This window comes from Ambystoma mexicanum, chromosome 11 (assembly GCF_040938575.1).
Source record: "Ambystoma mexicanum isolate Mex_15411 chromosome 11, UKY_AmexF1_1, whole genome shotgun sequence".
NCBI lineage: Eukaryota > Metazoa > Chordata > Amphibia > Caudata > Ambystomatidae > Ambystoma > Ambystoma mexicanum.
Window position 1 is genome coordinate 1,070,884,883 of NC_090934.1, and position 23,270 is coordinate 1,070,908,152.

The 23,270-nt window shown below is 42.3% G+C and overlaps 1 protein-coding gene across 1 annotated transcript in view; it reads right to left on the reverse strand.

Annotated features, from left to right (window-relative positions):
* LOC138504107 (aminopeptidase N-like) overlaps positions 1–23,270 on the reverse strand; it is a 268,498-nt gene that overhangs the window by 36,993 nt on the left and 208,235 nt on the right. The window contains exon 18 of the mRNA XM_069624318.1: positions 1,464–1,604. Within this exon, the coding sequence (XP_069480419.1) occupies positions 1,464–1,604 (141 nt within the window). The remainder of the gene's footprint in view (positions 1–1,463; positions 1,605–23,270) is intronic.

Consider the following 23,270-nt stretch of genomic DNA (forward strand, 5'->3'; position numbering starts at 1 on the left):
ATCCTTTAAACTTCCCCCAATGATAACAAAATGAAAGGAGAAAGGAATGTTATCTTGAATACAGAGTGTTTTCTCATAAAGCTTTGATTTTCATTCATAATAAAAGGATTACCTACACAGTCGCTGCCCATTTGATCTTTACAATGTTTACGTTGCAGCAAGATTGTGCATGAAATGGCTCTTGAGTTTGTCTACCGGCCTTCCGCTCCAAGTGGCAAGCTGTGAATTGGGACTTCGATCTTTATGCTCAACTGCCATGTTAAGCATATTATACTATATTAAGCATATTAACCTGAAAATAAAATGAAAATAAGATTTGCTGAGGTTGATTCCTTGTTTTGGGTAAACAAGGACATTGTGGGCAAAATAACAGTGTATCTATTGTTCTTGATTATTATTAGTTTTGACCCTTTTCATTGGGAATCTTTTTCTATGAAAGACATACAGAGAGAGGCTTCCCAATGGGCTTGGGAAACACGCTTACTTAACTAATAAACATGTTATGGCTGGACATGTAAAATACTTTCCCAGATATAGAACTATTCAATCTTACAAGAAGAGTTTTCCCAAGAGGTATTATGAAAAGTTATTGATGTATTTTACATTTATTATTTTAGAAACAAAAGGAAATTTCAGGAGCTAAAATGGGCATTGAAAGAACTACGAGTTTATGAAGATTGTGCAAGTATAAGAGAACTGTTGACATGATAAAGCATCAATGTAGAGTAGGCCCTGCTGTGAGGGTTTTGAGGAGGTTTTACTGATTTTAGCCCTACAGAAGGTTTGTAATCATATTTTAAATGCAAATAATTAATTTTAATCGGGGCTAAGATTATGTATATGGATTTTTATATTGTTTTAACGTTTTGTGATTTTCTTTTCAATTTATGTGAAAGGTTTCTTTTAAACAAATGCATTTTAATAATAAACAAATATTGCACCTGGTTCTATTGTTGTAGTACTACTACCCCTGCAGGTAATAGCTGTTTGTATAACATCACTCAATATATAAATCTTGAAAGATGGGGTCACCCTTTAGGGGTTCAAGCATCCCCTATGAAAAGGACACTTTGACCAATTTAGCTCTTTTACTAGACCCAAAAATTAAAGAAACTGGTTGCAAGGTTAGCTTAACTCTAGAACATCCAGTGTCATGACTTCACAGGAGTGGAAATGTGGGTAAAGGGTGGTTCCATACATCATGGTGCACTTGTTTAGTGCAGATACATCAATAATGCAGTGTTAGTTGTACATAACTTCATTTTATACCATCATAAATAAAATATAATTTCATATCATATCATATCATTTCCAGGCAGAATTAGCTTGCTGCCTTTTGCCATCCTGAATTGCTGTTCCACTATGTCTGAACCCCCTCTTTTGCCCTCCCTGAAGTTATTGAATGTTCCTCTGCTCAGTCCTCACTGCCCCTCATATCCCCCGATAAATAACAATTCACTTACCAATCATAAAGTGTCTTCCAATTGGCCCGAACAAAGTCCCACCCTAGGCATTGACCAACAGGTCTGGCTACAACAGCAATAATTGTGGAAACGGCATCCTGCCTCCGGATCTTGTTGGCATCCAAGGTATAATCCAGGTATCTAATAAAGGACATTGACACAACAGAGTCAGGACATTTATTGATCCTTAAAACACCCAAATCACAACATATCATGGTAGTTTCAAAGCAAGGTGCAGTATGCCAAGTGGTGTGCTTTCTATTTGGGAGTTGACAGTGCTCTCTAGTACTTTTGGGACCTGCAAGCTATACCGCGACAGTCCCACAATGTTCCATGTAAGTGAATAATGCAAGAATACACGTCTGAATGCTTTGTTGGGATGTTTAGTGATTCTTGCGCAATTTACTTTTGGCTACAAAATAATCCCTTGTTCCAATTCAACAGAAAACACCTACTCACACGGTGGTCAGCAAAAACGGCATCTACATGGTAGAAATAGACAGGAATATTACATTATATCTGAGTGCTGCAAAAAAGTGATTAATGCATTCCAATAGCGCACAACAAAAAATAATCAAAATGTGGCCATTACACCACCTCCGGGTGACTTATAGTGAAGAGGTTTGGAAATCTTTATCGGGAATTATGATCCATGCAGCCTTCGTAGGTAATGCTCGCTCTTAGAATTAGTTCAAATTTGCATATCATGAAATGGTGTTGAAGCAGAATGTGAAATGGCATGTTCTTGTATGAAAGGAGTGGCCCTTAAATATTCTGGGATCCAACAAGTGGTGTGCAGGTTTATATGGGAAAACAGTATTTTTCCAAGTGTGTACCATGGGTTGGGACTAGCTTTCCTGGTCCTAAGGCGGGATGGCTGGGGAGGTTTTAAATCCCTGCAAGAGTGTACACACACACACACACGTACACACACGCACACACACACAAACACACACACACACGGACATACACCCCCCATAAAATCTCTTCACAATGGAACATGCTTTTTTTTACAGGGTAGGGGAGACACTTTGAGGCTTTGTTGGTGGGTGGGGTCCGAAGTGGGAGGTGTGAGTACTAGACATTGGGCCTCATTATAACTATTGCGGAATGGGTTTAACGGCGCCGCTAAGGGTGCCGGCGCTGTTAAACCCATTATGGGGGCTCGAATGGGAATGGGGAAGGACCGGGCCTGGGTTCCCTGAAGGAGGAAATACCGGACCCTCCATACTCAGAATGGCCAGGTATTTCCACATTCAGGGAACCCAGACACGGTTTTGGAGGCAGCCATGCCCTTATTAAGGGCATGGCTGCCTCCAAAGTCGTAATGAGGCCCATTGTGTTTGAGAGTAGTTGTTTTGTATGTTGTTTAAACTAGTCTTTTGTAGGGTGAAATGATTCATGTTTGCTCCAGGCTTTGAGGTTCTCCAGAACGTTACAGTCCTTTTGCAGATCCACCCAACAGGACTGGCACACACACATAAACCCCCATGCTATCGCAAGCATTCTTCACCCTCTCCATCGCTCCTTCCTTCTACTGTTTCCTACTTTGCCATCCACGTATCCTCCCCTCGCTAACTTTCTTTCCTCCAACAGACTACAACCGTGGTGCCCCTGGTGGGTGCACAAAATACCACTCCAGGAATAAGCCTGGGTGTAACGTGATGATTGGTGCAGTACAAAAGCATATTAACATAGCATAACATAGCATAACATCTGGATATGGCATTGCCTCATTATTACTTGTTTGGCTTTACAGGCATTTCTGCCTTGCCCAAAATCATGGACACAATTTTTAATCTTGAAACGCAACATGCCCACTGTTATGATTATATCATGAAGAAGTGGTTGGCAAATCTCTTCAAGAAGTATATCTTCAATGAGGGACCCCAACAAAGAGGAGCATCTCATGGGTGAGTCATGGCAACGGCCGCTCTTCAAAAAATAAATTCTAAATCCACCAGCCGGGTTCTGGAACTAGACCAGCCACTGGCATGATGGCTGGTCTGGTCCTAGAAACTTTCACCAAAACGAAACATTACAACATTAGAAGACACCAAAGCCAGTTAATTAAAGAACAAGCAGAAGACCAGAGTTTAACTTTGAAACAAGCGGATAAAGGAGGAGCTATCATGATAATGGATTCCATATACTACGACACCAAGATTAAGGCACTATTAGAGGATGAGGGTACCTATGTCAAAATTGGACAAGATCGCACTCCAAAGATCACGAAGATCATCCAAATAACATTAGACAAAGCATTCGAAACAGGATGGATTTCTGATAAAACAAGTAAATATATGACCAAAGAATTTCCAGTCACTCCTGTATTCTATGGACTACCAAAAATACACAAAAATCTGCAAACGCCACCATTAAGACCAATAGTTGCAAGTACAGATAGTGGGCCTCATTACGACTGAGGCGGAACGGGTTAACGGGCTCCGCTAAAGGAGGTGCGGACCCGTTAAACCCGTTCTACCTCATTACAAGCTCCCCTCGCGGGACCCGGTAAGTAACACCTGGTCAAACCAGGCGTCCTTACCGGGTCCCGCGAGGGGAAGAGGGAGCAAACAACAGGCCGCTCGTAATCGGCCCATTGTTTGCACTCTCTCCCATTCCCATTGAGCCCTATCAGGGCTCAGATGGGAATGGGGAAGGTCTGGGCCCGGGTTCCTGGAGGGAGGAATTACCAGCGCTCCGAACTCGGAATGGCCTGGTAATTCCCCATTCTGGGAACCTGGACCCGATTTCGGCGGCAGCCATGCCGCCAATAGCGGCATGGCTACCGCCGAAGTCATAATGAGGCCCAGTATCTTTAATCCACTTGCAATCTATGTGGACAAAGCCCTACAACCACTGGTACAAGCCACTACAATTTATTTGCAAGACACAACTGATTTTTTAAATAACTTGAGCAATTTACCACAAATTACGGAGGATGACATATTGGTGTCTTTTGACGCTCAAAGTCTTTATACATCCAGACCTCATCATGATGGATTGGAAGCATTGTAATGGACACTAATGAACAAGGACAATTGTAAGGCGAACAAAGTACTCATATTGGAGTTGAGTAAAATTATTCTGGTCAACAACTATTTTAGATACGGAAACCAATTCTATTTGCAAGCGGCAGGAACCTCCATGGGCTCATCCTAATATCTACATTCAATACATGAAAGAATTAAATTCACCATGGAAGTAGGCACACCCAGACTACATTTCCTAGATGTGGAATTGGAGATCAGACCAACAGGTATCATAACAAATATATACCATAAAAAGATATATGTCAATAACTCTCTGCATTACTTGAGTCATCACCCGGAACATCTACTCAATAACCTACCGTACAGTCAATTTTTACGACTGAAACGGATCATATCATCATCAACCACATTGGAAGAAGCTAATCTGACCATGACGGAGAAATATAGAAGGAGAGGCTATCCGACAAACGTCATTGAAGGAGCCAGAGAAAAAACTGAAAGACTAACAAGAAGTGAATTATTAACTCCTAAAGAGAAACCAGAAGGATCACCCTTCATTTATGCCCTACGATACTCAGGACAAAGTCACCATATCACAAGAATGATTAAGAAAAATTGTAGAATAATCGGAACGGACCCACATTTGAAAAAATTATTCCCTAAACCCCTGATCATAGCATACAAGAGGGGACGTAACTTCAAGGACGACTTGGTTAAAGCGGAAAGACCCCCAAAGGAGAAACAAACAACCATGAGGACAAAAAAATCAGGGACATTCGCATTCCTCAACTGTGGTCACTGCAACAACATAATGAAAGGTACCCATGTAAGACATCCATACAATGGAACTAAAATCAAATTAAGAGAATACACTACATGCAACACAAAATCTGTCATTTATGGACTAAGTTGCCCCTGTGACATTTTTTACGTGTGACAGACCAACAGAAAAGTAAAAGAAAGATGGCATATACACAAAAGTAACATCATAATAAGAATATTAGATCACCAGTGGCCCGTCATTTTGACGAGAAGAAACACAGCATAGCACAACTTAAAGTAATAGTTCTAGAAGTGGTCAAAAGAGCACCGAGAGGAGGAAACCATACTAAAAGGCTAAACCAGAGAGAAATATACTGGGTGGACAGGTTGAGTAGCTTGTCACCCAGGGGGATGAATGAAGATTACAACTGGGAGTCTTTTTGTAGAATACTTGAAGTTAAACTCCCTTGAAAAATTACTTTGAAAAGTCATGTTATGTAATTGCTATAATAGAAAGAGAGATGGACTGCGCTATGTATATTGAACAACATGAGACTGAATGTGACACTTAAATACAAGAATGTGAGCGTACTCTTCATCCCACAACCACCTACACACCAGACACGTGAACATTGACCACAAGTGATAACCTCTACCCCACCGTATATTATTTCCCTGAGGAGTTTCTCTGAGGGTATGATTTCAGAATACCTTGAAAATCTAGTGTTAATTACACAACACCATGAACTTCTAATTACTTTACAGACTTTTATCAACTTTGGTTATTTTTACAGAATTAGACCTATTTGCATCACTTTAATCTTCTATAAATCATTAGTGAGGCAGAACGATTACTTTAGAATATTAAGGGTGCAATAAGGCCACGGTGCACATTAATCAAAAACAAGTATCCCTAGATTAGGACCCGGTCACTATGGGTCCTCTTTAACAATGCCGCAATTGGGATAATCCCCATGTGACTACATTGCATCACAATAATGCATTTATTATGATCTTTTTCTAGTCATTTGGAGTCTTTAGTGACACTCCTTGTCACAAGTACAGAGAATATCATGATAATTCCAAACTTCCCGCATTTCGCAGACATTACCAAAATGTCAACCAATGAGCGTGACATCATCACGCACACGCATGACATCATCGCGCAGCCGCATAATCGCCATGACACCTATAAACAAATGGCGGCCATTTTGTGGACTTTTTTTCGCTGCTGCCGTGAATCACTGCACAGGAAAAGCTGAGGTAAGGGTGCTAGCATCCAGTGGCTTTCCCTTCAAGCTCCACTAAGTTTTCCTTTTTTGTATAAAATATAATGGTGGAATTAACACTTAGCCCCGCACAACCACTAAGAATACTTACCTCTTTGCAGATTCACCCGAAAAGGAGACACCGAAATTGGTGACAAAACCACCAACTAGAGGAATCAATTGACTATCATATACTGGTAAGAGATTACATTCCAGTTTTTTTATATCATTCATTCGAAATGCTAGTAAAGGGAGACACAGTAGAATCTTTAACTAATACATAAATATATGTATTATTCATAGATAACAAGGAAATTAAAAAAAAAAGAGAGGCGATTCTATTGAGTCACTTCCAAGACTGCGACCATCACCTTAAGTCTTAACACCTAAAAGCTGCTTGAAGAATTATGATGTAGAGAGAGGCATCTGGGCATTAATATGGAGCGTTGGATGAGATGAGGACAATAAGCAGGCAGTACTGGGTCATTGGGAGTATACTGTGACTTTGAATACCCATAATTGGGTTATAAATAGAAAAACTGTGGAGATCAGCAAAGCAGTAGTTTTATTTATTTTTTATTCTCCTTGACTTCACAGGCAATACTCTTTAGCATACCAGAAGTATCATTATAGGAAGGAACACAGGTAATTATGAGATGAAGAAGTATGACAGATACAAATATATGTACATAACATGGGTGTAATGTGAACTGAAGACAAGAGTGATAATACTCTACCTACCTATTTATTATAGATGGGATAACTGAACTTAGAATAAAGAATAGACAACTCCTGAAGAAGGGGATAGAATACCCCGAAACGCGTAGAGACATACAATCCAATATCGAATGTTCAATAAGAATTATTATTGAAAGAAAGAGGAAAACCATCTGATATTAATGATTTGTATTTGTCTATTCAAATTGTGTAAAATTAAGAAAAAGTATAGAAGTTGGCACTGAACAGGAAATGTACTATTGTTGATTGATAATGTATATTCGAGTATAATATTCATTTTTATTATAAATTGGTTTATAAAACATTAGTGTGATTCACATTACATTTCGAAATATGAATTGAACTTATGAAAACAAATTACATTTTGATTGTCTTCACAATTATTATTGGGTGTGCAGGGGATGGGAGAGATCCGCAAGGTTGTGGTCATCTTTTGTATTGTGGTCCTAGAATCTGGTCAGTCCTACCTCTGCAGGTATTAAAAATGAAGGGAAGTGGTAGCGGGGGCAAACCAATAGAAGACAAACTCTTTGCATCGGGTGTTGGACAGTTTGTCCCCAAACAAGCCAGAATCCTTGTTCTCTGGGTCAACCACAGCTCAGCGATCCGGTTAGTTGGAAAGTCTGAAACCAAAGTACTGCTGGTTGTTGGCCCATAAACAGAGTTTGACAGGTTTCCATGACCTGGGCATTGGGCAGCTTTTCTCCTGAGGATGGCATTCAAAGACCACCTTTTAACTTTCCAGAACTACGCTGTTCCTGATGGATGTTGCAACGCATTGTGGTGGTCGGAAGCGGGATAGTTCCTTTTGAGTCCAGTGAGATTCTTTTTTTCTGACCCAATGTTATGTGGAGAGGTGTAAGAGCTTTCCTGTGATCATGATACTCTTTGTAAAATGTTTGTTCGATTTGGACTCTTTTCAGCATGGTTTCCATATCAATGTTCTTAGTTTCTCTTCCACTCATCTGAGGAGGGTTGAGGTGACTGCAACCTTTTCTGCCTCTCAAACATTAATGGTTCTACATCTGTGGCTGAGTGAGAGGTCAACTGGTAAGCAATGAGTGTCTCATTAAGCATTTCCCACCACAGGGGAGATCTAGCTACTGCGAGTTTTATACTTCCCTTTAAAGTATGCCTTCTTGCTTACTTTTCTTGTTGAACCACTCTCTTGGATCATAACCCCAGTCTACCAATTTTGAAGTGTAGTCCATCGGGAGCAATATGTATAATATTTGAGGTTCTAGGGTTTCAAATGGGCCTATGATGCTCATAGCAAGTTTCTTCCATAACATTCTAGGTTTTGTAATTGGTTGAAGTGCAGATGATTGAGTTGTTTTGCTTTTATTGCTGAACTTACAAAATTGGCATTGCTTGACACATTTCCTAGCTTCCTGGCCACCAGTACTTCTCCCAGATACGATTAGTCATATTTCTGACTAAGTGTCGCTTGTGTGCCAGATGCAAGACTTTTTGTCATAAAGTACAGGGTGGATGAGGTGGACGCTCCAGAAAATGCAACCCGCACCTTCAGCTATTTTGGAAAAGACTTGTGACTCTTCAGATAGGTCTCGAGAAATGGAGCTCTCCCTTTCTCTCAGGACTTTCTTAAGTCATTTTGCTTCTAAATTAGTTCTTACAGCCTCTAGCCACTCCACTTTGGTGATTCATGGTTGGATTGTATCTAAGATGGACTCCTGTTTCTTTGATGCTTGGGATTCTGGTAGCCTCTTTGGTTCATTAGACAGACTATCCACAAAAGTGTTTCCATTGCCTGGTGCGTATATTATCTTGGTATTATACAACTTGATTTCTACCACCCATGAGCATATCCTTGGAGTAGTGCTTGATAATCATTTCTTACTGAAGATATGGGTCAAGGGTATGTGGCCTGTCTTAATGGTAGCTTGTAGACCCCATACCAAGGTTTTGAAGTATCTCAGGGCCCAGCAGATGCTTATGGCCTCTCTATTGTGGAGTATCTCAGTTTGCGTCTTTTTAGGGCCTTTGAGGCTGATTGCATCAACTATGATTATGGTTCAGGACGTTGGTTTGACAATTGTAAGCCCAGGGGCCTCATCTATGTCAGATTCCACTCTTCCAGAATTCCTTTAGCATTTGTCTGACCGTTCAAATTTGGCATTCTTCTTCATCAGTCCACATAATTGGGTAGTCTCATATGCAAAGTGCCAAATTTCAAATAGTATTTTGCCTAAAAGAAGCTAAAAGTGCCTGTATAGACCCTAGCTGCCTAATTTTTAGTGCGGTGAGGTTGAGAAAGGCAGTTTCTCTTTTGCATTAGCTGCATTGTTGATGAACTGATGAATATCTGAATTGCTGATTTTAAATGTGTATTGTATTTATGCATTGTTGCTTGCATGACTTTTTGTCAAAATAAAGCCTATGAACTGAACTGAAATAGTGTTTTGTACTACCCAATAAAGGCCTCAGTTGGTCCGTGTTTGCAGGCTGTGGCACTTACAAGATAGTGTTGATTAGGTTTGGCTTAGGACTAATGCCATCCTGGCTTATCGTGTGACCCAGGCATTCAAATTCAATGATCCCAACTCAGCACTTTTCCAATTTCAACGGTAACCAAGCTTTCTTGATTATGTTTAGCACCCCTTCAAGGTGAGCATTGTGTTCTTAGTTTTCTCTCTCAGTGATAAGCATATCATCCTGGAAGAAACACCTGCTCCAGGACCCTAAAACGATGCTGCATCAATCTTTGGAACACGGCTGAAGCCACGCCTTTACCTACATGCCGCTAGAGGAGTCATAAATGAGGTCAGAGGCCCAGAGTCCTTGCATAATCCTAACCAATGGCAGGTAGAAGAGCGTTCCAAAGTTGGGAAACATTTTGCTGGTAACCTAGAATTTGAGAGTTGATTTAGATTGGTAGTCTACCCATATGAATCTCAGAGACCTACACACATCATGATGGCGTTATCTGGTTTTCATGCAATCACAGCTACTCTGGCGACTGCATAGGATCAACAATTCTGCCCTCACAGTCTCCTTCTAATTCATTCCACAGTTCCTCCCTTGTCTCGATCATATATTATATATCTAACCTTGCGTATTACTGGTTTTGCCCCTCACTGCAAAATGATGTTGTGTTTAAAACCATTGAGGGTGCTCAGTCTCTAGTTGATGACTCTGATGACTCTGTCATATTTGGGTCATCCACTCACACAGAGGATGGGGTCTGCTTCGCCAGCGTGTTCATCCTAAACAACCACTGATGAACCGTCTCTTGCAACATGTAGTTTGGAAAAAAATGGCTCTGTTATGGAACTTGAGATTCTCCCATATGTAGCCAAACATGTGTATTTGACGTTTTCCATAATCTGTTGGTTTGATCCTCGAGCACAGAAGAGGGTTAGGGTCTTCATATTATCATTTTGGAACATGTTGGCCTCTACCATCATTGTTATCGATTTGTAGTTATTCGCATGTACAATTAGTCGTCTTGGTGAAAATGGTTATTTTTTTTTGTTATTTTTTATGTGTTTCACTTCTAAGAACATTTCACATATAATATATACCAGTGTAAAATAGATAACAATTTAAATTATATACAATCAATTAACCACATAAGATTATTTAAAACAAGTTTACAATAACCATATATAACACATGTTTACAACATTCCACGCACTAAACACAACATTCCCATTAGAATATCTTATACATTCAAAGGGATTTTTAACTATATTCATTTTTTAATTCTAGGTCAGCTGAAGCTACTTATTGCTGTCTCAGTCACTCAGTTTCCTATTAGGGGAGATATATTTTGCCACATTTTAAAAAGTGCTATGTTACCCTGATTATTTTTCACCATAAGACATGTTCTCCAAAATGCATAAGCTTTAATTTCATTTAAGTCATGAACAGATTCACCTGGATACCTCATGTCCAATGTCGAATTAAATGGTTAGCAGGTCGTCAGGGACATCAATTTCTTTAATGGTGAGCAAGTGGCTCGGTCATGATTTTCTTCAAATAAATGTAGCATCCTACGTTTTCTTCAAGAGTTTCAGCATAACCGTCCTTAGTGACTGATCATTCCACACTCAATGCATTTCACACCCACGGCGGGACAGTCCTTATTTTCATTTGGACACTTCCACAGCGAAAGCATCTTAGTGTCTGACACGGGCCGGTGATTGGTCGATTCTCACTTTAATCCTCGGTAGGCCTTTCTGCAGGCACTATTCTGTTGTTCTATCCCTGGTAAATGTTTTAACAAATTTATAGAACCACTGAAGTTGGAGGGCTCTCGGCTTTAGTGTTGAGGTAACATTTCTTTGATTTTCTTGCAAGCCTATTTCTCTGTTCTATACCACCTTAATGCTTTTAGATCCTAGCTCCAGGGACTAGGCAATGTGTGTGGCTCGGTCAACGGTATTATCCTTGGCCTGCCACAACCTCTGCTGAATATTGGAGTCAGCTGTGTGGATCAGGAGCTCATCTTTAATATACATGTCCAGGTTGCCTGCAAATTAGCAGGGGTTGATTAATCTGCAGAGGGTCGCTATTTGCCTGTATACTTATTCACTTTGTATTGCTTGCATGAGAAAAAACAGTACCTTTCCAGTACAACAGCTGTCTTGTTTCAGAAGTGTTTTTCCAGCTTACCATTGGCTGAATCACATCTCCTGTTGCTACCACTGGTGGATGCATCTGCCGGTCCCTCTGAAATGTGGGTGTTGGGTAGCGTGCGGACTGTGCGTAGTCCCTCTGAACCTGAACAGTTGAGTAGCGTGGCCTGGTTGAGGTCATCCATCATTAAATATGGCTCCACCTGTGCCTCCCAGGTAAATTTGAAAGGTGTCGATTCACTATTCCCATGGTTTCTCTGGAGTTGCTAGGTAAGGGGAGGGAAGCAGGTATGTCCTGCATGGATCTGGGTACAAATAGAATTTGAGATCTCGAAGAGTCCTGTATAGCTTTCTTAGCGAATCGTGTTTGTAAAATGTGGCAATGTGGCTGTGGTGGTTGTTCACGCTGTACACTATTTTGTCCAAAGTCTGTGTATGTTTGGCACTTTGGCTCAGTTGAAGTGTTCTGTGTGGACTCAGTGTCCCACTCAGCAATTTCATTTTTGGGTGGCAGTTTCCCTTTGCTTTTTAGTACTTTTTGAAGACCTTTTCCAAAAAAATAATCAATGGGATGTACACTGCGCGACTTCTCAAGGTTTTCACACCATTCACGTTCTCACCAAATCCTCCCTATATCTGGTGGAACACCCTTCTGCTGAGATATGGTTTGCACCATGATCATGTGAAGGACCTCATTACGAGGACTGCTGGATGGGGGAAAAACAGTGGTAATGCTGTGGTGAAAGAGTTAACCGCATTACCGCACCACAGTATTACAACTTTGGTAGTAAGATGGAGGATTTTCTTCTAGCAGAATTCTGGAGAAAGATCCTCCACCTTACTGCCCAAAAATATCAAAATTGGTAGAATTACTGCTGATGGAAATTACCACTGGTGGTCATACCACTGAAATCCCCACAGAGTCCTAACAGAATCAAATACATTGGGACTTACACCCAGTATTCAATTATATGTTTTTGAGGTGTTAGCGAGGTGTTAGTGTTTTACTCACTTTTTTTAAACTTTGAGTGTAAATGCATTTTCCAGGGAATAAACATTAGTTTTGTCCTCCACTAGAGAGCACAGAGTAAGTGAGAATCCATCCAATGCATCAAAAAAGTAAAACTCTTTATGCGGCAGTAGTCCACATCATGACTGAAAAGACGGATTCTCTCACAATTAACGTTGTGCAGTAAAACAAACAATGTCTCACAAATGGAGCAGATGAGCACTAACACTGTGTGCTTCCCTGCATGCAAAGAATAGGTACAAGAGTAGCATAACCTTTTTAACATTTTGTTCACGCAGAACAAGTTATCTTCACTAGGAGCTAATCAGGCTTCCCACACACAAACAGAAAAGGCAGATCAGTGCAACAGGAATGCAAGCTCTCTGTCATCACGTAGAACAGATGGAGTGGATCAGTGCAAGTTAAAGCAGTGGTAGGAGATACCTACACAGAAAACAGATAAGCAATGGCTTATAGAACAGGTGTAACAAAGGATTCAGGAGTGCACCCTCCCCTCCTAATATAGAAAAGGTATGCCAGGGACCTTGGTAGACAATTTATTCTCACATGGAACAGGAACGTCATGGTCTCAACAGTCCAAGATTACCACAGGGAAGTCGGTCACAGCAGCAGAGGTCCCACTTACAGAGATGGACCTTCATGGGATGGGGCAGTGGAAGCACCTCCAGGCTGAACAGTTCAATGAAGGGCGTCAGAAATGCAAGCTACACTCGCAATGAACAGAAACATCATAGCCTAGAAGCCCAAATTTCCCCCACAAACAACTTGCCCAGCACGGGGCTAAGTGATCCAAGCTCCCATGACATAGACTAGGAATAGCTTACTAGGAGTGGGAGCACCACCCACAGGGAACAGGAACAGTTAATTGCCTCTGCAGTGCAAGCTCCTCACAGATAGAAGCATTGATAGCGACTACTTCAAATACCATGGCTACCCGCTTCCAAAATCAGAAACACTCACACAGTGTCAACTTAGTAAACCGTAATTAGAAGGAATTCAACCTTAGAACAACAAACAAGGAATGTATCATTTCCCAGACACGCTACAGCTGGTCCACTTCCTAAAGCATGTTGCAGAAGGGGATGACCATATTAAAGGAGACAAGGTCACTCAGTATGCCTTTCATTGTTCCTCTACAAAGGTATGCACATTTGTTCTCTTCTGTACATATTTAAATTTTTGAGACACAAGTAAACCTGGCCAACTACACAGTAAAGCAAACATGACGTGTATTATGTGTTTTGAGGTGTGATAGCAGATTTGTCCTCAAGAGAACATTGAGGACATTGTTAAGACTTCAGCATACAGGTGACTCCTATAGGAATTACTGATTCAAGACCTAATGGGTATTTTTTCTTACAAGTTACCGAAATCTCACCCACTGCTCTGCCAGTCAATACACTTATTCACTCTTAGAGGATACCGTGGTAAAGCTTCTCGGCACCACTGTGCACTCTCTTCTTCAAAACGCCACAATACCAAATGACCGCAAAGAAACCGATCATCCTGAGGTAATGAAATCATGAAATGCTTTCCAGACCCTCGTTCATGTCCCTCAGCGGGAATGGGAAAAGGTGTTAAAGCATCCGTTTGGCCTATTGTTTATGAGGTGTTCATGGGGGGAAGTGAACACTACCGAAACTTCTCTTTAGGCATCTCAGGGCAACCGGGGAAGAAAGCAGGAGGGGATAAGAGCAGATAACACAGAGGTGGGGAGTTGGGCAGATGTGGAGGACCGAGAAACACTTGTCTCTGCTTGATGCAGTGGAAACGGAGTGACAGTAGCGATACAGTCATCAGTATTTTAGGAAGGTCTATGTACTTCATTAGGTCACCAGAGAAGAGAACTTGCTACATGATGATTGATGACATCTCAACACATATGTTTTCACGCATGTGTTGTGCATGATGGTGAGCAACAGTGAGCCGAGGCATTGCAGGATGTTGATGACTCTACATTACAATGGGAAATTACAGCATGCTTTGTCTACAAATCTGCATTGCTGCTTGTTCTTCTGCTATGGGCGCACACCAAATAAGCATTTGGTTGAATCTGAAATGATGGATGATAGGAATGGTGGACCCATCCCTCTGTTCCACAGCTTTTCATTTTTTTTATTGGTTATCATATTTACTGATGCATATGTTTTAGTTCATGTATGCACTGATTAACATTACTTGTAATTGTCAATTGATAGTGTTAATGTTCTTTTGGAAGGTTCCATAGAGGAAAGCCACAGAAACAAAATCTGTTAGTTAATATTATAATCAAAGATCTGGACCTTTGTAACAGCGGGCAACATACATCCTTCTGAGATATTACAACGTGTCCCACTCGACCCTGTCCATGAAGAAGGCTATCAACTAGACCGTTAGAAGAGAAAATGTCATCAATTAAGCATCTACAATTTGTTTTATTTATTCATTATTTCATTTATAGAAGCATGCAAAGCACTCGGGCATCTAGCTGCTGGTTACAGACAAGATGACGCAAGTGGATATAGCATAGCAGGTAAATAGGTGTCTAGGGTTAGTTAAACAGATGAGTATTTAGGTTTCTTCTGAAAAGCTGACAGGAGGTCTCAGTTCACAGGTAAATTGTTCCTGAGGATGGCCACTGCAACCGGGAATTTGGAGCCCCCGGCTCGTTTCCATCTAAATCTTGGGGTCAGGAGGTGGTCATTGTAGGAGGATCTGAGTGTCTGGCTGGAAAGTATCGCTTGATCCTCTGGACTAGGTAGGAAGGGGCATTGTTGGTCAGGCATTGATAGGCAATTGAAAGGGTTTTGAACTTGATGGTTTCCCGGATGGAGAGCTAGTTGACTGATCTCTTGGCTTCCGAGATATGCTTGGACTTGCTCAGGGCCAGTGCTGCTCGAAAAGCATTGTGTTGGATAACTTGGAGCCTGTTCAGGTTCTTTTCACAGGTGCCATAAAGTAAGGCGTTGCAATAATCCAGCTTGGACCCCACACAAGCATGGTCTACAGTAAGTCGGTTGGCAGTGGAGAGGAAGAAATCTACCGAGTGGGAGCCACACCCTTATTCATTTTGTAAAACTTGGCGTGTCACCCGAAGCAACCCAGGAAAATCCAGACGTGGGCGCCTTGCTCACTCTGCCTTAGAGAGTGTCATCTTCACCTCCCTTCGGAGGCCCAACAAGGCTGAAACACATGTCTGGGGTTGCTGATGGTACTCTTGTTCAGAGGAGAATTGCCTGGCCTTTCGGTGATGGACTGCCCTTGTGGGTAGGACCAGACTGATATTCAAATGGCTATTTCTCCTCTGGGAAGGGTTCAGTGAGCTAAAGCGTAGTTACAGAACCTCCTGAGTGAAAGAAATTCCACAGAACGGAGTATTTGACCCATGTTCGTTCTCAGTAGAGGGGCTCCCACGTCATTCTTAATTTAAATTTAAAAAAGCTAAGTACACACGTTAACACTGGATCTCTAGGCAGGTGATCGTCCCCAATAAATACAGAGCACAGTGCATTATCACAAAAGGATTTAGTTATCATGGGTAAATGCCCATTTCAGGGACAAATGAGGGTTAATTTGGGTCATCCGAGGGTGATGATCTGGATATACCTAAAAAGACTACCGAAAGAGAAACTAGTTAAAAATTAAGTACAAGCCAAAAAAATGTTATGGGGTAGCAAACATGGACCGTCAACACCAACTACGCATGCACAGTAACATGCCATGACTTGAAACCTAGGGCGTCCATAGGCAGGTGTTAGAATGAGCTTGGAAAGTATATCTATATAATATAAAGACTATGGGCCTCATTACGAGTCCGGCGGTAACCGAGGTGGTAAAACCGCCTGGTTACCGCAAACTCGTATTACCATTCCGCCTCCGTGATTCCCGGAATTACCGGGGCATTACAACCCCAGTTTTCCGGGAATCACAGAGGCGGAATGGTGTTAATCCCCATTCCCATTTAGTCCTATGGGACACAATGGGAATGGGGATCATGGAAACACCGGCAGCATCTCGTAATGCTGCCGGTGTTTCCTCGTCTGCCTGCAGGCGGGCGGTGTTAAACCCGCCAGGTCAAACCTGGCGGGAACATCACCTCCTGCCTACAGGAGTCGGGATCAGGCGGTCCGGAAACAACGGTGGCGGCGGGTTTACCACCACAGTTATTTCCGGACCGCCTGATTTGTAATGAGGCCCTATATATTTATAAAGACTTACCTGGAGCATAGTTTGCTAAAACAAAACCCATGAAGGACATACAACTAATTTGCTTCCTTTTCTTGTTTCCCTCCCTCCACTTTACTTTTTACGAAATTCCCACAAGGGGCATTGGGTTTGGCCCATCCTCCCTGTGACCTTGCCAAGAAAAACCAGAAAAAACTACAACCACATAGAGCTCAGCACAGCAGTGTTCAGTCTCTAGAACACACTCATATTACCTAATTTCGCTAGAGAACCACCAGTGCTCCAGCTCAGTGCCAACATGACAGATTACCTACTCTCTCGGACAGAGGACATTAAAGCCCTCTGCACCAAGGGGCTCCACAGAAAATGCCTTTAAATCCTCGAACACCCCTTAAGAAGACTTATAACACACATTTGTGAAACTTGAAAAACTCTCAACCAACGAAATAAACACATTTTGGGAAAACCCCACAATGCAACAGTACACAGACCAAAGAAAAATACCTAGAGACCTGAGGGTTATGATCTTTCCAGATGTCAAAGACACTAAACACGCTGACTTAGCACACGCATGGGAAAAAAACCTGATACAAAGCTCTGCAAACATGATCCACTTACTTATTGAACACACCGAAAGAGCACATGCCACACTAGTCGTTCTAATAGACGAAGCCAAAAAAGAAATAGAAGATTATGACGCACCAACAGCAACCAAGGGAAAAAACTACAGAACAATGTACAACATCCTCAAAAACCCCCAGGATGAGGTTAAAATGATAAAACTCCATAAATTCTTCAGTGATGATAAAGACTAAAGACTACAGAGAAGACAGAGTCTTTACATTTCAAACTAAATATGACACAGTCTCTAAATCCAGAGAAAGAAAGCACTCGTACAAACTCGCCAGTCAGCACAGATCCAGAAAGCGAGCCAGAAGAAGGTGAAAACCAAGAACCTATAACCAACAAGCTCTCTTTTTTAGAGCAAATCAAGCGTCACAGAAAAGCACACAGAACCAAGCCTATACAAACAAAATCCGTCCGGTTTGCAGACCCACTAACAAATATCCCAACTACATCAAAGAAAAAAGAGGTGGCGGTTCTAACAAAAGATGGAAGCAAACTAGAAGAAGAAATCGATCAAAGACTCACAAGATCAAAGATCCAGAAGCAAGTGGGACAGAGGAACAACAGAACCTAGTGATGAATCTATCGGACAAAGAATTAACACCAATAGAGACCCAAGTACTTAACAGAAGTCTCTACTTTTCACCAACAAGCCAGAAAAAACGATGTCAATATCCATATAGACCTTTTCAAATTTACATGTAAACTCAAACTGAAAAAGTTCTTTGCAACGAAAGTGACAACATCTGAACCAAATGTAACAACTGAACCGCCCAGTCTACTCACCATTGGAGACCGACCAACATCCACACTTTGGCAACACTGGAAGAAAGTGATCACCTCAGCATTAAAACGTGCATGGCAGAACTAGCTACTGAAGATATCCCTATGAAGATACCCGAACTCAAGAAAAAATCTAAGTTCACTCCTCAACTTTTTGTGGAAAACTTCATTGACACCTTTCAGGAAGCGGTTACACTGGACCTTCACAAACTGGAAGACACAGAGAAGACTGTCATGCCCACCCCCGGGCATCCGGATCAAGCTCATCAGCCCCGGGAGCAGGCATCCAGATATTTAATAAAACCCCAGCAGACCCGGCTGGGGGCTGTCTGGGTTCAGTCCTGGCGCCTTAGGCGCCAGGCTCATAATAGAAATCAGTCCTGGCGCCATAGGCGCCAGCCTCATAGACTTTACTTACCTCATGCAGACCATACTGCAAATGAATCCAAGCCAACATGAGGCCTGGATGGGACTATTTTACTACAGGGACTATTTTTACTCGGGTGTGGTTCTAGGGACTTCTTACCTGGAACTACTTTGGAGGCTATTTAAACCACGCCCGAACAGCAGCTCATGCTTCGCGTTATTCTGCATCCAGCAGCCTGAAGTCAGCATCCAGTCTTCAGCCATGCCGTTTCGAATCCAGAGCTCCTAGCAATAGAAGAAAGAAGAAGGAAAGGTTAGAATACAGATATTATTTCAATCCTTACCTGAATTCCGGATCCATCACGTCTTCGAACTTGAAAAGGACATTATTCTTCACGCGACGCATCACCAGCTGCAGCGCCGCGCCATACTCACCAGTCCTCACAGCATTTTCCGATCCGGCGCAGCCTCCATCATTTTCTTCGCTGAATTCCACCATCTAGGGGACAAAAGAAACATAAGGTGAGCCGAGAGAGCCAACAAACACAACCTCTCCACCTTAGACTTACCTGATTAACCACCGGAGGCATTATTCTGTAACAAACCACAACTTCTTACGCCGTACCTGTAAGGAGAGAGAAACCAGCAATTTAAACACACACATCTTTTACCGGACAGTGTTGGGTAATACCAACTCTTACCTGAACACCATCAGCTGCCACAAGACAATCTTCCCTTGGATCCAGCTGCAACACAAGAAAGGAACGTACAAGAGTGAACATCGGACATATTGAACTCTTTGAACTTTATACTTACGGGTTCTCGTCTGGAACTTCCGAGTCAATATTCATCCGGAACTCTTCCAACGCCTTCCAACCAGTGAAGTAACTGGTATCTACGCGCCCCTGCATTCTACGCAGGATGGAGAGCTCATTATTTAAAAACATAAGGTGAGCTTACTGAAAGTGAATATCGGTGGTGATTAGTGGGGAGAACAGTGGGATGCCATTACTAGAATCCACGGGTGGCTAAATCCCTTTCTCCACTTGCAGGAGAATACTTCTACGGGTCAAGCAGACGAGATTAGGCGGTCCAGTCCAGTCTGTCATCTCTGCACTACGCTTCACGTTGGAGGAGGTCGCAGCGGTCCGGGTCCGATCGACGCCCGTCTGGGAGCCAGGTGAGTGTAACAAAGACATTACATAAGATCAGACCCTATTTCAGCATATCCGAATGCCAAGTACTACAGCAACTTTGTGCAAACAAGAACATCATCATAAAAGAAGCTGATAAAGGTGGAAATATCATAATTGTGAATACCAAAGACTACATCCAGATGGCAGAAACACACCTAAATCTCCCGAGGAGCTACGACAAATTGAACAGAAATCCGCAGGCCAGTATTCTAGCCAAGCACGAATTACTCTTAAAGAAATACCATCGCCAAGGGCTACTCACGGACGACGAACTGGGATATCTCCTCATCAGTCACCCAGTAACACCCACCCTCTATCTCCTGCCCAAAATACACAAGAGCTTTGTGAAAATACCAGAAGGAAGACCGATTCTCAGCAGAATTGGCGGAATCAATGAAACACTTGGACATTACATCAAAAATGTAATCCAGCCACTGGTTATATCTATACCAACATACCTCAAGGACTCCATGCACACTCTTAAAATCCTGTCCGAAATAGAATGGAAACCGGAATTCTTGCTAGCCACACTAGATGCCAAAGCATTGTACACATCGATAGACCACAAACTCGCGACACAGAGTGTTGAATTTTTACTAGCAATGAATCAGCATCCTTTTACGAACAGGTCGAAATGACCAAATAATTTCTGGATTTCTCCCTATCTAACAACATCTTTCTCTTCAATGGGGACTACTATCGGCAAACACGTGGAATCACAATGGGAGCAAGCTACACGCTGCAGTGGCAAACTGTGTTATGCACAGCTATGAGAGCAAATTTACCCTCAACATGCCGGAATACACAGAACAATTGTCCTATGGTTCCGATACATAGACGATATTCTCCTGATATGGAATGCCACCCAGGACCACCTTGAGAAATATGGAGGACTGTTGAACTCCAACCAATTCAGGATCGAATTGACCAGCCACATAAGTAACAACACAATAAATTTCTTGGACCTAACAATCATGATCAAGGACAATCAAATTTCAACCAGAACCTTTCGAAAACCAACAGAGGTAAACTCAATCCTGCACGCAATGAGTTGCCACAAAAAAAACAGTGATTAACAATATTCCTAAAGCGGAATATATAAGGGCCAAGAGGAATTGCGACACAATGGAAACCTTTGAAAAAGAGTGCACTTTACTAGACAACCGCTTTGCAAAACGAGGCTACAAAGCACTGAATATCACTGATGTGAAAGCAAAGACACAAACCATGCCCAGAACCTCACTACTTACTCCAAAAGTTAGAACCAGGAATAATAAAGAAAATACCATCATATTTGTAACCAGATACATCTCAGACAGCCACAAGATACAACGGATTCTGCAGAAACACTGGTCACTCTTACTATTGGACCAAGACATTAACCCTATTCTGAAAACCTATCCAAGTATCTCTTTCAGTCGAGCACCTACGCTCCGTACGTTACTGAGCCCTTCCTACATGCCGGAATATAAGACATCTGAAACCAATTGGCTCACTAGAAGGACCCCCGTCGGTTTCACCAAATGTGGCACATGCTCGATGTGCAACTATGCAGAGAAAACGACTGCCAAATTTCGCAAATGCCAGGAATACAAAATATTACATCATATTAACTGCAGATCCAAGTATGCAATCTACGCCATCCTGTGCATTTGCAAAAAGATTTACATTGGAAGTACAATCAGAGAGATACGTGTGAGAATAAGAGAACACATGAACAGTATTCACTCACAAGACCCCAAACTGCCATTGGCGAGCCGCTGGCAAAAACAACATCAGATGGACGACAAACGACAGATCCGATTCATTAGACTATGCACAATCAAATGCGGACCAAGAGGGGGAGAAAGAGAACAGAGACTGCGCCAGGAGGAAGCAAAACTCATTTGCCATTTCAGATGTACCAAAATTGGGTTAAACTCTGACCATGATTTCAATGTTTTCTTATAACATGCATGCTCCTAAGCGTCCTGCTACATCTCTCTTTTTTTCTCCCCCTTTGTTATACCCTCCCCCCCTCCTTTTCATCTATTGAGATTGACATTCTCAGGTCCCGTTCCTTCACTCCCCGCTTTGCTTCTCACCACACATGCTTAATCCTACCGACATGACAAACCAGGTTTGTCATCCTTTGACAATCCAGACCACAACTCTGGCTCCACTAACTCATTCATCCTTGGCAACTGTGGTGCCCCTGCCCCATCCCTTGCTTCTTGGCATCCTTGTCACTGTTATCACTTTATGAATAATGGCTCCTATTCCTCAACATGATGTCCATGTGAGATGAGAGCAACACTGCTCTTTCATTATTTGCACACTGCAACAGAGTAAATGATTAATTAGCCCAAGGGACACTTCCATGCCACCAAATAAATGGCTTTGGGCCTCATTACACAGTAGGCGGTAAACCATGGCGCTATTAGCGCCACGGTTCATGCCGGTAATTTACCGGTACCGCCTTGGAGGAAAGGGGAATTACCGCCCTATTCCAAGGTTGGCGGGCGGTAATTCCTCCTTCCTCCATCGCCCTTCCTCATTTCCAAATTGTGGTACCGTAATTAGCACCCTGGTCCCTTTGCGGATTGGATTTTTAACGCCTGCAAAAAGCAGGCGTTAAATTCCCCAACCCGCAAAGGGACCTCGTAGTACGGCGGTAAGGATTTACTGTTACCGGTAAAATACCGGTACCGGTAAACCCTTACCGCCTACTGTGTAATGAGGCCCTTTATCTCCTCACCCACAATATAGAAAAACGAACTGGAACACTAATCCCATGGGGATGCGCAAAGATGCTTTGTATTTGTGTCTCCTTTGCGCATATGCGCGCGCAGCGACAGCATTCGCGGCACGCACATGCGCAAACGATTCTGCAGAGTCACGGCCATATAATGTAATGCTCTCTCTGAGCTTCGTGGCCTGCAGAAGAGCTATCCGCACCAATATGGAAACAGGTAAGAGGCTGGACTGCACAGACCATGGTTCCCCCTTGCTACTGCTTGATTCTCCAAACCTGCACTTTAATAGATCCATTTCCATTAATTTAAAACGAACGGCCAGCATGCCACAGCCATTTTACTCACACGCATTAGGCTTACTTTAACTATCACCTGCAGTGGACCTCCTGTATTATTGCCATTAAGGACCGGACAGCCACCTGCAAGCGGACCACATGAACTTACTTATAAATACAATTGCCCCACATGGAATTACCTCGTCAGAAAACCACAGGCAGGACTTACCTAGAGCACTTAGCAGCCCCTGCTAATCCATTTAATT